This window comes from Trifolium pratense, linkage group LG1 (assembly GCF_020283565.1).
Source record: "Trifolium pratense cultivar HEN17-A07 linkage group LG1, ARS_RC_1.1, whole genome shotgun sequence".
Classification (NCBI taxonomy): domain Eukaryota; kingdom Viridiplantae; phylum Streptophyta; class Magnoliopsida; order Fabales; family Fabaceae; genus Trifolium; species Trifolium pratense.
This window is the reverse complement of record NC_060059.1, coordinates 7,533,436-7,548,692: the sequence shown is the minus strand read 5'-3', so window position 1 is coordinate 7,548,692 and position 15,257 is coordinate 7,533,436. Positions and strand designations below refer to the sequence as shown.

At 30.8% G+C, this 15,257-nt stretch overlaps 2 protein-coding genes across 3 annotated transcripts; one reads left to right on the top strand and one right to left on the bottom strand.

Annotated features, from left to right (window-relative positions):
• Positions 1-1,540: 1,540 nt before the first annotated feature.
• LOC123903851 (probable aquaporin NIP5-1) lies at positions 1,541-8,613 on the top strand. The gene is made up of 4 exons (XM_045953516.1): positions 1,541-2,425; positions 7,368-7,787; positions 7,962-8,023; positions 8,135-8,613. Exons 1-4 carry the CDS (start codon positions 2,207-2,209, stop codon positions 8,328-8,330), a joined length of 897 nt encoding a protein of 298 aa, XP_045809472.1. The 5' UTR covers positions 1,541-2,206; the 3' UTR covers positions 8,331-8,613.
• An 83-nt stretch (positions 8,614-8,696) lies between these two features.
• Positions 8,697-13,476, bottom strand: LOC123903839 (probable choline kinase 2). Of its 2 annotated transcripts, none has more exons than XM_045953496.1 (8): positions 13,286-13,476; positions 12,489-12,896; positions 10,225-10,346; positions 9,942-10,137; positions 9,719-9,836; positions 9,587-9,634; positions 9,311-9,411; positions 8,697-9,182 (listed from the first exon to the last, which is right to left on the bottom strand). In XM_045953496.1, the coding sequence occupies exons 2-8, from the start codon at positions 12,840-12,842 to the stop codon at positions 9,027-9,029; spliced, it is 1,095 nt and encodes a 364-aa protein (XP_045809452.1). In that variant the 5' UTR covers positions 12,843-12,896; positions 13,286-13,476; the 3' UTR covers positions 8,697-9,026. The 2 variants fall into 2 exon arrangements, with proteins under 2 accessions (XP_045809452.1, XP_045809461.1); XM_045953505.1 differs by having other exon boundaries at positions 12,489-12,923; positions 13,286-13,440.
• Between the last annotated feature and the right edge of the window lie 1,781 nt (positions 13,477-15,257).

Sequence of the window (15,257 nt, the reverse complement as noted above, 5' to 3'; positions counted from 1 at the left end):
TGAAGTGTATAAATATGTGAGGGCAACCTCACCCTTTGAGCTAGTTTTTGGGGTTGAGATCCAAGCATACTTAACATGGTATCAGAACCGGGTTAAAGACTGCAATGTGAGCATCTGACCGAGGACCACGCTGGACGTGAGGGTGGGTGTTGAATATGTTGTTTGTGTTGTCGAGTTTGTTTGAAGTTCCACATAGTTTAGGTTCCCGGGATGTTAAATGTATAAATATGTGAGGGCAACCTCACACTACGAGCAAGTTTTTGGGGTTGATATCCAAACATATTTAACAAGATACCAGAGCCGGGTTAAGGACTGCAATATGGACATTTGACCCGGGACTACGCTAGGCGTGACAGTGGGTGTTGAATATGTTATTGTTGGAGTTTGTTTGAAGTCCCACATTGTTTAGATTCTCATGAATGTGAAGTGTATAAATATGTGAGGGCAACCTCACCCTTATGAGCTAACTTATGGGAATGAGATCCAAATATATTTAACAGATATATCTTTCAATCCTCGATGTTCCATTGTTCTGGCTCTCAAACATTCAAATCAGTGTTTTAAAAACCGGACCGGACCGGCCGGTCAAACCGGTCGGACCGTGAATCGGAGGAGTTACCGAGTTGGTTCGCTAATGGACCGACCATGCAAATAAACCGGTCAAAACCGGTCAAACTTGGAAAAACCATAGGCGGTTTTTTGGAAAACCGACCGGTCTAATGCATTTAAAAAAAAAAACTGGAAACAGATCTGCCAAAAAAAAAACGTAAACAGTAGAAACAGATAAGGGAAGATTTAGAGAAATTAACAGAGGAGAAAAGATTTGTTGAAATTAATTAGAAACAAAGAGGTGAAGATTTGAACTATAACATAAATTTAATCTTGTAATTGTTAAAATTCTCTATTTCATGTTCATGTTATTACTTCTCATAAGTTTTAATGATGTATTCTTGTGGGAATAGAAGTAGTAGCAACATAGAAGGGAGTAGAAGGGAGAAGTGAAGAATAAATTTTGGAGAAAGTAGAAGAAGAAGAGGAGGCAGCGGCTGACAAGTGACAACAAACAATAGATAATTAGGGTTGTTTCAATTTATAGTCTTATTTTAAGAGATGGGAATTAGGTTGTTACTTGTTTAAGCCCTTTTTTTTTTAAGCAAAGCCCATATATAACTAGGTAGTTTTATTATAAAGACCGGTTTATTCCACCGGTTTAATCCGATTTATTATGCAGTTCGATCAGTGACCCAGTGGTTCGACCAATGAACCAGTGACCCGATACCCTCTCCGGTTCAATGACCGGTCCGGTTTTTAAAACACTGATTCAAATTATTATATTTGATCAAACTAAAATCAATTGAGTCATATTTTTCATCTATTGCATGAGAGAGTAATTAATCAACAATACGTATGTGCTAGCTAGCCAAAAAAGAAAACGAGCAACTAAGACTATTTATAATTTATAATATCTTATTTATTATCAAATATTAAAAAAATCATACACTAGAGTATTATTACATAGAGAAAAACAATAATGCAAGCTAGGCATTGACTTTCTTCATTTATAAAATATCAAATAAAAAGTATACTGAATTCGTGTATATTACAAGCAAAATAAACACTATACCATATTCATAGCACTTTCCAAACTCATTTTTATAATCCATAAAATAACATGTTAATGACTTAATATTTAACAACTCCTCACACTTCTCCTCCATCATCACCATAAGTTGTTGAAAACTCACTTTTTCCAACCATTAGTTCTCTCCTCCACCTTCAACCACGTTTCTTGCCTTTCTCTTTTTTTCTCCAACATCCAAATTGGATCACAACCTTTATCACAAGTTTTCTTTGATTCTATTCCAATCCTAAAAACAACTACATCATGCAACTTTGATCTAAACTCTATTTTCATTTACATGTTCAATTTCTTTAGCTTCTTCTAATTTCTAGCTAAGTTACAAACCTGGGTCCCTTTTTTCTTTCCATTACTTAAAAACAAATTTATAAAAACCTACCAATTATGTAACTGTACCCTTTTCAACCTTAAACCTCCCCCCCCAAAAAAAAACCAAAAAAATTGTTTTTTCTTACATTTGGAAAATTATGTAGTGTTGGTATATTCACTATTCTATCCAATTATCTTTTTCTTTTTTAGTTTTTTTTTATTTAATTAACCCAAAAAAAAAAAAGAAAAAAAAAAGGAATGACGGAATCGGAGATTGGGACACCGACGGCTGCGTCGGTGCCAGCAACCCCAGATACTCCGGGAGGGCCACTATTCTCATCAGTGAGAATTGATTCGCTTGAGCGTGAGTCATTTGCAATGGGGAGGTGCAACATGTGTTTGCCGGGTGGTAAAAGCAATGGTTGCATTAACATGGCTTCTAGTGTTGGAATTCCGAGTGTGTCTCTCGCTCAGAAGGTAACAACTTCTCTCTCTTTGTGGTTTTGGTCAACGGCTTTTTTGTGATTATTTTTTTAAGTTTTTTTTTTTCATGCCACCGCCCATAAATTAATTTCATTTGATTTATAGCTAGCATTGTCAGATTGATTTTTAACTGTTTCATGTGAGTTAGCGAGTAATCCTTTCCATCTCAATTATAAACAAAAATTAAACAATTAATATTTTTAGTCTATACTTTGATAAATTAGATACATTAATAGTTGTTGTTTAGAAGGAAAAAAGACAGTAAACATTGACTAAAATATACACTAGATAACATTTTATATATACTACTAGTGTACTTTTTTTATAAACTCTCTATTATTATTTTATAAGGATATACTACTGGTATACTATGTATATATGACATAAATGTATTGTATATTAATGTTAATTATAAAAAATTAAAATAATTTGGCATTGCCAATTTCTTTATTGTTTGATAATTTTTGACAATTTGTATTTTACGAAGCTATGAAATGAGATATGCATGATTGGGTTATTATTAGCAAAATAATGCAAAATATTCTTTGCACGCGTTATACTAGTACCGGTAGTTCTTTGTAGTCTTTAATATTCATTCTTATTTATAGTTTTATACTCTTTTTGCCGTCGTTTTTACATTTTTTTATAAGTAGAAAACATAGGTAAATCTGTTATTTTGATATGAAATAATTGGATTTAGATCGGCTGCCGTAGATGAAGCATGTAATTTCAAGCTGTTTTGAATATCGACTGCTAATTTATGATATGACATTTTAGATTAAATATAGATAAATTAACACTAAAAAAATATCATTTGTCAGATTATGATTGAACAATTCAGATACATAATTGCATCACGTAGTAGCTACATCAAATTTAATTCCAAAATAATTAAGTGTAATGTCTTTATTTAAATTATAAAATATATTAACTTATTTTAAGGGTTCACCAAAAACAATCTTTCCCTAGGAAAATGCCAGTACGTCTCATGAAAAGAAGTTTCCCTAAATTATATGAAATATATGATACTCCCTCCGGTCCTTTTTATAAGGAACACTTTGAAAAAATCACACAGACCAAGGACACACATTTAACATAGTTATTTTTATTTAATACTCTTATAAATTTAAATTTATTCCATGTTTACCCTTATTTAATTACTTTTTATTCAACTAACTTACTTATTTTTAAACTCTCTTTCATAATAAATAAGGGCATAAGTGAAATTGAACATTTAGAACATTTGAAAATTGGTCAAAGTTTCTTATAAAAAGGACCAATTTTTTTTCCCAAAATGTTCCTTATAATAAGGACCGGAGGGAGTATGTTATTTGGATCAAATACTCGACGATAGACTGATCCACTTGTCAGTCTGCAATCAAGTTTTTATTTATTTCTTTTCAGTAAACAAAGGCAACATCTACTTCCCTAAAACTCTTTTTATAAACACTTTCATTTTATCCCGTTTATCAAAACTATATACACGAGACACGTGCATATTTGTTTGTGTGAGTTTAACTCAGTTGATAGGGATATTACATTTTATATGCATGGATTGAAGTTCAAACCTCAAACACTCTCACTTATCCACTTACGAGAAAAATTTCTAACAACTAGACTACTTAAAAAAAACAAAGTCATTAAGTAATTTAATATTGTAGTTTACTCCTATCAAAGTCGTGCGACCTGTGTGTATATATTGCTATTTGTGAAAGATTTTGGATTCGAACTCCGGTCATGCATATAAAATACACAATACCCCTATCAATTACCCCTATCAATTTAGTTATGCTCATGAAGAATATACAATTATGCATCACTACTTTAATTTGCTGATTATATATACTACATTCGGTCCTTTTTATAAGAAACATTTTGGAGAAAAAAATTTGGTACTTTTTATAAGAAATACTCTTTAAATTTATTTTGTATTCGATTCACAATTCCATTTGTACCCTTATTAAATAAAATCAAATAATTCATTCCAATGCAAATGCATTAATTAGAGAGACCTATTTCACATGCTATTGCAAGGTTAATTTTGGAATCAAACATAAAATTTTATAATTATTAATGACAAAAATTAGCTTTTTTGGTCTTTGTAATTTTTTCAAATTATTTCTTATAAAAAGAATCGGATGAAGTATATAATTTTATTGTATGCTAATTAGCGCATAGGATCACTAGTTAAACAAACCAAAAAAAATATCGAAAATAAGATTGTTTATATTTTTTAGAGGTTAATCGGTGCTCCAAAGTGTAATGTTACTAACATTTTTCTAGTTTCATTTACCATTTACCAATAGTATAGTAGTAAGTGTATATTGATCTTGAAGTGCATCGGAGGAGGCGAATATATTTTATGTTGAAATTTATTGTTATCTTCAGTTTCACACATTTCAATAAAATTTTGTCTGCCTTCCAATGTACAGTGTCAGTATGTATGATTTACTAGATTTTTTTTTTTTATATACAAAGATTTAATCTTAAGTTATTTTTTAAATTCATTGAAAAACTAATGAATCTAGTATATATTTATGCTAAATACATTGATTTTTTAATGAATCTAAAAAGTAATTTTTACTTATAAATAAGGCCGGAGAGAATACTAAATTTTATTGTACACAAATTTACTGTACATTGACAGAAAAACAAAGATGAATTTATTGCACAGAGATATTCTTTTTTATTGAAACAGACTATATGTATAGTAGAAATACTGTAATATAAGTTAATTAAAAACTGTAACCAAAAAAAAAAAAAAAAAGTTAATTAAAAACATGTAACTGAGCTGCTAAGCTGTAGACCAAACGCACTATATTTTGTAACCAAAAAAAATATAAACACAATTTGTGTTAAAAATATAAACCTATCACCTATGCCATATTCCTATTTGAGGCTTTGCATGGCATACCCTTCGGATCACTGGTTAATTTGGTGGAGAGAAAATAAAAGTACAATGAGAGTATGAGAGAGTTGTTACAAAAGTCGTTTAAAAATGGTTGTTGAAACATCTTTTCTCTTAAAGAAATATATACCATCAAATTGATTGAAAAAAAATTATCAAAAAATTGATTATTAATTTTTCTGTTGATTCTGTCAAAAAATTAATAAATTATGTTGACAATCCCTTAGGACCATTTGGATCCGCATAGACTAGGGGAAATTCTCCCGGAAGACGTGGTTGCAGGAGTGACGAGTACTTCCTCTAGACATAATTATAAGCAAAAACTATTTGTTAGATTAATTGAAAAAGTAATGTATCTGGTCAATAATATAGACTGAATACATTATTTTTTCAATAAATCTAAAAAATATTTTTTGCTTATAATTGTGTCTGGGGGAGTAGAATTTACTACACTCTATTGGCATTCCTAATTAATTTGTGTACCAAATAGTTAAAAAATAATTAATTGTATTAAATACTCCCTCCGTCCCAAAATATAAGAAAAAATTAGTCAAATAAACTTGGTGTATTTGATTAAAGTTTTGGACCAAATACATTCACTTTTGTCGACTAAATTTTACTTATATTTTGGGACGGAAGGAATATTTGTTGAGCAATTTGTTTAAAAAATGAATTAAATGAGGGTAACGTATGAGTGTAAATGAGTAGATTTGAATACTTAAACATTCGACTTGGATGGACTTTTGCCCTCTATGTAATAAAAAAAAATCGGCTTGGCATATGAAAAAAAAAATAATGACAATTTTACGATAAAAAAAAAACTAATCTATATATATAATTCCTAGATAGTTCTCCTGCTATCCATCTTAACCCTAATCCACATCACCCACTTACATCCAATTAAATCACACAATAATGCCACATCACTTCCTTATATTATATCATTTTCATCTCTATTTTTTTTTTGTTTCCACATCACTTCCTTATATTATATCATTCTCATCTCTATTTTTTTTTTATATTATATCAATCTTATAATAAATAATAAAGAATTATGTTTCTCCAATTATCCAAAAATTGATGTCACAAGATGTTACAATTTTCTACATTATTATTGAATTATACCTCTCCAATTATCCAAAAATTGATGTCACAAGATGTTACACTTTTCTACATTATTATAACATTTCTTAGTGACAATGAAGATGAACATAGTTGGATTCTCTTTCAACATTTATCCCATTTAAATGTCAACTGTTTTCATAGAAACAACAAAGAGTTTATAATTTAGTCACACAAAAAAATACGAAGAGTGTATACATTATTGACTTAATTACATTATAATTTTAGAGAAGAGTGAAGGTTATGCAAAAAGTTAGGTTATGTGATTGAAATATATAATAACCATTATCATTATCATATTTCATTCAATTTTAGTGTGTCGCCTATGCGTTGCACTATTGCATTGGCTGGCGCACCCCACAAAAAAAAAAAATTCATTCAATTTTGATGGTCCGTACTCATTCTCTATACATATAGGTATATATATTGGTTGGAGGAAGTGATAAGTACATCACTTTTATATTATTATTATTATTATTATTATTATTATTATTATTTTCATTTTATAATACTTATTGTTACAATTTATACGAATAATTTTTCAACATTATAATATAAAATACCACATAACACCTGTGCATCGCACGGGTGTGGGACTAGAAATTTGATGACAATTTTACGATTGTGTTTAATAGAATTCGAACCCTATATATTTTAAAGTTATAAGGCTAAGTTATTATTATCACCGAACTAACACTTTAAGTGTACTTACCAAAAAAAAAAAAAAAACTTTGTGTAATTTTCTACTTTTCTTTAATATTGACTAAAATACAAAAATAAAATAAAAAGTTAAAATACACTATTAAGTGAATGTTCCAAATGTATATTTTTCATTTCTATAATTCTACAATCAATTATAACAGAAGTGATAAAATAAAATAAAGTGAATGTTAAAATGTGTGACAGATTGGAGCAGAATTTGTAGGAACATTCATACTAATATATGCAGCAACAGCAGGACCAATAGTGAACAACAAATACAATGGAGTAGAAACACTTATGGGAAATGCAGCTTGTGCTGGATTAACAGTCATGTTCATTATTCTCTCAATTGGTCATATCTCAGGTGCACATCTCAATCCATCACTCACCATCGCGTTCGCTGCGTTTCGCCATTTTCCTTGGGCACATGTTCCTGCCTACATTGCGGCACAAACCTCCGCTTCGATCTGCGCTTGTTATGCTCTCAAAGTTGTTTACCATCCATTCCTCTCTGGTGGTGTCACTGTCCCTACTGTTGACGTTGGACAAGCTTTTGCAACTGAGTTTATCATCACTTTTATTCTCTTGTTTGTTGTTACTGCTGTTGCTACTGATTCCCGCGCGGTACGTTCATTCATTCGTTTGTGTTATCTGAACAACAAAAATTGGACAAATTTTCTACGACAATCTAAGTAGTTGACGCAGTTCAAATGCGTGGTTAATTACGTGTAATAGATGATTAATAGATATATCAGATGTCAAAACTCATTAACCATTTACATAACTTCATTAATGCAGGTTGGTGAATTGGCTGGTATAGCTGTTGGGGCTACAGTTTTGCTCAACATTCTTATCTCAGGGTATGAATTAATATGACTGATGTATTTAAATTTTTATTGTTTACATGATTTGATTTGAATTCTTTAATTTAAGATTGTGAGTAATATTGTGGTTGAATGTAAATGCTATAGGCCAACAAGTGGTGGTTCGATGAATCCAGTGCGCACCTTAGGCCCAGCCGTGGCAGCAGGAAATTACAAGCATATCTGGATATATTTGGTGGCGCCGACGCTTGGTGCTCTTGCTGGTTCCGGAGTTTATACACTTATCAAGCTGCGTGACAATGAAGCTGAACCGCCACGATCGGTTAGGAGCTTCCGTCGCTAGATCTTTCTGCCAAAATGCTCTCCAGTCTTCACTACACCCCACTGCTCATGTTTCAAACTTCTTGTATGATATTATAGAAACCTAATTAAATAAAATGTGGGGTCTCCTTGTGATCAAGAGTGTGAATTTATGTGTGTTTTGTTTGTGTGTTATATCATGTATCATATGGAAGCTTTGTTTGGTTTGATGTGGATTTTCTAAGGGGCTGATTATTGCCATGGTTTGTAATATATAATTGGTGCACCTTATAATTAATAAATGTGTTTTGTTTAATTGTGTGTAACATTCTTTTTCTATTTCCTTTAGTTTAGTTCAAGACTATTGAAAAATATAAATGTCTCAAAATACAAAAGCGACACCAAGCCATGACTAATCTGAAGTGAATCCGTGCATAAAAAGGGTTAACTCAACGCCTAATTTATCATTCATAAGACATGAACACGAGACTTTATTACACGAAAAACAAAAAACACACCAATTCTAATTTTCTTCAATCCCAAAAGTGAGGGGTTGATAAGAAACTTTAAGCTAAAATTGTCAGAAACTCAATGCACATAGTTAGTGACAATATATTATTTACACTTTACAGATACAGTTTGCCTTCAGATTTTATTATAATAAACACATAACTAACTTCACTAAAAAATGAGGAGCTAGCATAACTGACATAGCGTTCCTGATAGAAAATTACGACAATCACACACATGATGCTAGTGGTAGTGAACCATTCACAGTTTCGTTTTGGGAAACGATGCTTGGTGAGTCCAATAAAGTAGGCTTCGTTAGCCGGTACTGCTGAAACCTCTGCCTTGCATATTCTTTGTAATCAAAGTCGATTGTATTCACGTAACTCTGCAATTACAAGTAAAACATGTATACTGTATCAGCATATAATATAATATATAGTTATGTACTTGGCTAACAAGTACAAGTAGCATTCTTTAGAATAACTAACAAGGAAGAAAGAAAAAAAGTCTTACCGAAATAAGTCCCCATAAGCCCCAAAAGAGATGGTTTGCAAGAGTGTATTTTTCAACCGCAATCACTAACTGATTCACCTTAGCATTACTTGGTTTCTTGCCTGTGTACAAAAAGTAGTTGTAAGAAAAAACTTAAATTTGAGAAATATATATATATACTGTATATATGTATGTATGTGCGTGAGGCGTGCGCGTGCATGTGCGCATGCATGTGCGCATGCATGTGTGTTATTCAGAAGCGTTGCATTATGGTTTCGACAGAATGGACTCACTAACCTTCAGAACCCAGATAGGCGCGAATAAACCTTTGACGCTCCTCGAGTTCTGTTTCACCATATAAATTAGTATCAAAAGAAGCAACATAAAGTAATAATTTTGGAAATGTAAGACTAAGAACAAAAACTTTACCAGGATATTTACTATAGTCAAGAACATGCGGTGTATCGCTATGGTAATCCGCGGCCATTTCACAGAAATGATTTGCCAGGTCATATGCAATAGGATTGTAACTCGCATATTCGTAGTCCTGTATCACAAAAAAATCAAAATATGAATAAAAATGAAGATTGTAATGCAAGCAACAACTAGCATGTTTTGAAAAGGCAAAGAAATTATATAACTATTAGCTTACAATTAGAGTGATTGATCTAGTCTCTTCATCCATCATAATGTTACCATATTGTAAATCATTGTGACAAAAACCAATCTCTTGATATCCTTCGGATAACTCCTTCTCGAGGATACTTATTTCTTCATCAAGATTGTCCAATCCAAAATTTTTTGTCTCCTTTGGGGAGCATAAACTTTTGGCTTCACCAACCCATTTCCTAGTAAAACAAATGGAAAATACTTGATATTCTTCATAGAATTTTTTTTAGAAAATGGATTTTAAGATTGATATTATCTATAACTACCTCATTCTCTGCCAAATATGAGCCTTCTTTGTACCAGGCATATGAAGCTTATGGAATTCTCTCATCTTAGATGCTATCAAAGATGATATTTCGGGGTCACGGAGGTCGGAAGCTGATAGAGTCTAGAAAACCAAAAACAAGAGAAGAATCAAGTTATGAACAATTATTGTACTTAAAAATGGTAATAACACTGCTTGTCAAATTAATCATCATTGTATTTCTAAGTCTCCTTCAATTGGCTTTACGTCATTAGAGAATAGTAAGTTACATCAATAGCAGATAAAAAGGTACACATTATTATCACCAAAATAAAAATGAACATGTTAAATAGGATGAAATCACACTTGGTGCATGTTTGGAATTACAAGTATGGAAGCTATACTTTGAAGCTTCAACAATATCACTACAATTCCCAACATGCACCGAGTGGATGACATCAAGGAACATCATTGTCTATATACTTCGTGCATGTTTGGTTCCACCATGGCAAAAATTGATTTTGAATGAATTGGTTTAACTTAAAAGTGAGTTGAATGTAAACTAGTTTATGTTTGGATACATTTCCGTAAAAATGAGTTGTACAATAAATTTCTGTGTAAAAATCACGTTTAGGTTTAGACTCAAAAGCTACAAATCCTAACTTCCGGTTAGAATCAATTCTAGAGGCGAAATTAATTCTACTCGAAAGCAACCAAACATGTCAAAATCAAATTTAAACCTTATAAGCTTCATATAAATGAGGCCTATCAAGTTATGTTGGTGGAAACATAATTTCAATCAATTTCAAATTATCCTATTCACTAGTGAAACAATTAACAAACTAGTATGCTGGAATTTATGTGTCTGTAAAAAAGGCTACTACCTTAGTTCCATAAATTATTTAGTTTTATTACTATGTTTATTAATGAGCATTTGATGAGTAAAATAGAAAGAGAATATGACATCCTAAGTCTTACGACTGTACTTTCTATGCATGCATTAAAAAAAATTCAGATGCCTTTCCAAGAATATACTAATGCATGTTTCTTTATTATTAGTATAGAATAAATAAAATGAATAAAGGAATTAGGGAAAAGAATGGTAAAAGAAGCACCTAAAAGCACCTGATTTCATTCCATTGACTCAACACCGTTCAATGAATTTCTTGGAGATGATTCTTAAATAATTAGTCCTAAATAATTAAGAGGCAAATGGTAACCATAACCATCCATTGCTCCAAAAGATAAAGGGAATAATATAAGGAAAAAGGAGGTACAATTTCAAAGGAAAAAAAACTTTGAATAAAGAATAAAGTAAATCAACTTTTAAACTAAGTTACAAACTTACAATCTCAAAAGCTAACACATGAAATGAAATATTCACTGCAGCCTTTATTTTGGGGGATATAGTATGTTATGTTATGTTATGTTGGGCTCATATAGGCCTCCATGCTCTAAGAGGACTTAATGACAGATGATTCTAGCAGTGTATTTTCAAGATAAAACAGATCATGCTTTACTTCTAAAGTGAATATGGGATGAAAAAGTCCATCCCTTTATAGCTAAGACACCAATAATAGATTTTGACATGATTTGAAACTAAACTAACTTGGGGTCTTTTTCATGGTATTTATTTGTTGTTATTCAATGTTCTTATTTTTTTTCTTTTGTTTTGTTTATTTCTTATTTTCATTTTTGTCCTAAAAACATTTATAGGAAATCAAGAATTTACCAATGAGTAATGAAATTTTAACATATAAAATATCACTTCTCAAAATCTAGGAAAGAGTATATAAGAAATTGTTTACTCTTCAATTTTGGATTAGGCCAATAAACTTGTAAAATGAAGATGAGTGCATATTCTTTCTAAACTCTTCATTTCACAAAATTACATTTTTCCCCCAATAATTACATAACCTACCCATAAAAAATGTAGATTAGGTTAGGCCTCACCTTATTTTATTTTTTTGTGTTACCATGTTATATAGGTAGTAGGAAGTTTCTACCACCGTTTAAAGGTGATTAATCTTTGTCGGGAACATATGGAACACACAAAGTTGATTCTCTCCTCACAACCAAATTTTTAGTAGGAGTCAGAGATTGAACCTCCGACTATATGCTTAAGGAGCCTAAAACCTTTATCACTCAGATCAATTCATTATTGGTTACAGTTTTGTAATTTATATGACCTCAATAGTGGTTACATGAACTAAAAATAAAATATGAAATAATTATATATATAAACAAAAAAATATAGATATGAAAAAGAAAAAGAGAATCACATACTCTGGCATGAATAAACTCCTCAACACGACCAGTAGTGAAACGAGCAAGAAGACGTGGACCTTGACCATGCTTTGAGATACACTCAAAAGTTCGAATTTCTTCATCCCTATCAAAGAAAACTTCAACACCTTCACCATATAATCGAACAAGAACCTTTCTGAGATCACCATCATTTTTTGTTGGCCAATTTATCTGAAAAACTTCATTAGTCATTGCACCTTTCAATGGAATCACTTGCAAAGTGTTCACATCATCAATTACATCTCCTAAATCTGAAGCCACAGCAGTAATCACTTCCATTAATTCTTCTTGGGATCCACAACCTTTCAACAATTCAATTGTCTTTATGGCCATCTTGATTCAATGAATGAAATGATCAATAAAACCAGAATTTGACTTCAGAGGAATCTGAAACAGAGTAAAAAACAGAGGAATCTGAAACAGAGTATTTTGTTAATATTCTTGCATGCAGAAATCAATGAAAAAATATGAAATTTTGATGACCCAGTTGTGAAAATTAATCAATAATCTATAATATTATCAAGGAAATTAATTAAGAAATAAAATAATCGAATTGGGTATTTTAGATTTTAGAAGCTGGCATAAAAAAAAACAGAGTAATTCAGAGTATCAAAACAGGGGAATGCGTTTGAAAACCTATTTCAATGAAATTTCTTTGGAAAGATTGAAACTTTTTGACAACCCAGATGATAAAAAGTACCAAAGATTAATGATCTGTGAAGAATTAATTAATGTAAATGATGGATAAGTAGAATTTTTGAGAATTTGGAACTAACCTAAGAAAGAGGAGAAACAGAGTTAAGTTGTTGGAAATTGGTTATGAGGTGTTGTGATAAGAACAGTGACGAGTATGATAATTGAATTTTGTGTTAAGTTTCTAAAAATCTTTGAACTGAATATATAGAGATTTTGAGAGTAACGCGTATGTGTTTGTTTTCTTAAAGCAGTGTCTTAGCCGTTTAAAGTGCGTTTTTTTGTTGACCACAGAGATTCTACTTTTTATTTGGAAAAGAATATTTTTTATTTTTTCATTTACTATCAAGATTCCACGGCGTCTAATAATTATCGTATTTTGAAATGTGTTTCTCTCAAAAGTTTAGGTTTGTTTGAATTTTTTATATGATCTTAAAATTTAGACTGTTTAATCTTGATCAAACTATTTACGTTGCGTTAATAATTTTTTACTGCCCAAAACCCCAATCCTGATTTTCCACTTATCATTATTTGAACAATTTGATGAAGTTATTTATATATTGTTGTTTTGATCTAATCTTACTTACCTATAATGAATTGGTAAAAAGAATCTTACCTGTCATTTCAAGAGTCCAAATTGTAGATAACTATTGACTAACTAGAATCAATGAGAATTGCTATTGAATGCTTTCTTTATTTATTTATGTATAATAAATAAATTTAGTGTTGAATTTGGTATATTTCTTAATTTAGCATAAACATTGGTGTATGTTATTTTAGAAATAAGTTTAATTTTTTTTTTCTAATGTCAAGTTTCGAACCAAGTACCTCTAGATTGCAAAGTAACTCCTCAATCAAGGGACTACCCGAAAAACAAGCAAAATAAATTTAATTCTTGTACAAAGCAAAAATCATTCTAATCTACTATAATTTTTTGACCAATTATTTTTTTCAATTTAAAAAATGTGCACCGATACTTTTTTTCTATCGAGGAAATATTTTTCTATCGAAAGTTATATACTTATAGTATGAATATGATTTGAGCGTCTTATAAGTGTGGTTCAATTACCTATTCAATCAAACTAAGATTTACAAAATTAAGTATTAATCCTAAAAATTCTACAAATGAACTATTTTTTCAAATGCTACAAGAAATTTATACTATTAAAACAAGCAATATAAGTTAAAATTAGAAAATTGATATATAATGATTAAAAATTACATGAATACAATTTTTTTTAAAGATAACACTATTGGTGTAAAATATAAGAAATAATAATAAAGATCAAGTAGTCTAATTTGTTTTCTACAAATGGACATTCACTTCCTATGCTTCTGATAAAGAGACAATAAGTCTATTATCAAAATAAGAAATAAGAAACAAATAAGTCTCTTTTTTTTTTCCTTGACTTAGCAATAGTTAGTAGTTGGTACACATTTTGCAATATATTATTGCTGCTATTTTTATTTTATTAATATTTAATATAAAATGTACTCCATAGTCATACTATTTCATTTTCCTTGATTTTATGGGCTCCAATTTTTTATTTGACCTATATATTTTTAACATTTATATTAAAAGTGAACTTTATGGATCGAAAAGATATAGACGAATAAAAAAGGGTCAAGTGTCCTTTCTCTTTTTCTTTTTTTTGAAGGGAAAAGGGCCAAGTTTTAGTTTTAGAAAGCAAATAAAAGGTCAAATTTGTCTCTATGATAAACCGCCTCCTCCTCTCACAACTGTATAAGGCATAAAGCAAATGGGGACGAAAATAATCAGCTAACAGCTAAGTACCTAACACGGCTCCCACCTCTCATTTTAGTAGAAATAATTTGGGCATAGAAATGAGTATTGGCCGAAGTCAGGCTTACAAAACCGGTTTGTAAGCTTATAAACATACATTTAGGTCATCTCGTTAGGGTTGTCAATTTGCATCTCGTGGAGCGGATCCCCGCAGGGATTGCCTCGTTCGGAGCTCCGAAAACAAATATTTTATCCCCGTGGGGATGGGGATGAGGTAAAAATCCCCCCGCATGCACTTCGGGGCAGGGATT

What these genes read in the sequence shown, in the direction of transcription:
- LOC123903851 (XM_045953516.1), top strand. Translation starts at nt 2,207, where the DNA reads ATGACGGAATCGGAGATTGGGACACCGACGGCTGCGTCGGTGCCAGCA. An exon ending in TTGCTACTGATTCCCGCGCG is followed by an intron (nt 7,788 to 7,961) that starts GTACGTTCATTC and finishes TCATTAATGCAG; the next exon opens with GTTGGTGAATTGGCTGGTAT. An exon ending in CTCAACATTCTTATCTCAGG is followed by an intron (nt 8,024 to 8,134) that starts GTATGAATTAAT and finishes TAAATGCTATAG; the next exon opens with GCCAACAAGTGGTGGTTCGA.
- LOC123903839 (XM_045953496.1), bottom strand. Translation starts at nt 12,842, where the DNA reads ATGGCCATAAAGACAATTGAATTGTTGAAAGGTTGTGGATCCCAAGAA. An exon ending in CTAGATCAATCACTCTAATT is followed by an intron (nt 9,837 to 9,941) that starts GTAAGCTAATAG and finishes TTTGTGATACAG; the next exon opens with GACTACGAATATGCGAGTTA. An exon ending in CGCCTATCTGGGTTCTGAAG is followed by an intron (nt 9,412 to 9,586) that starts GTTAGTGAGTCC and finishes TTTTGTACACAG; the next exon opens with GCAAGAAACCAAGTAATGCT.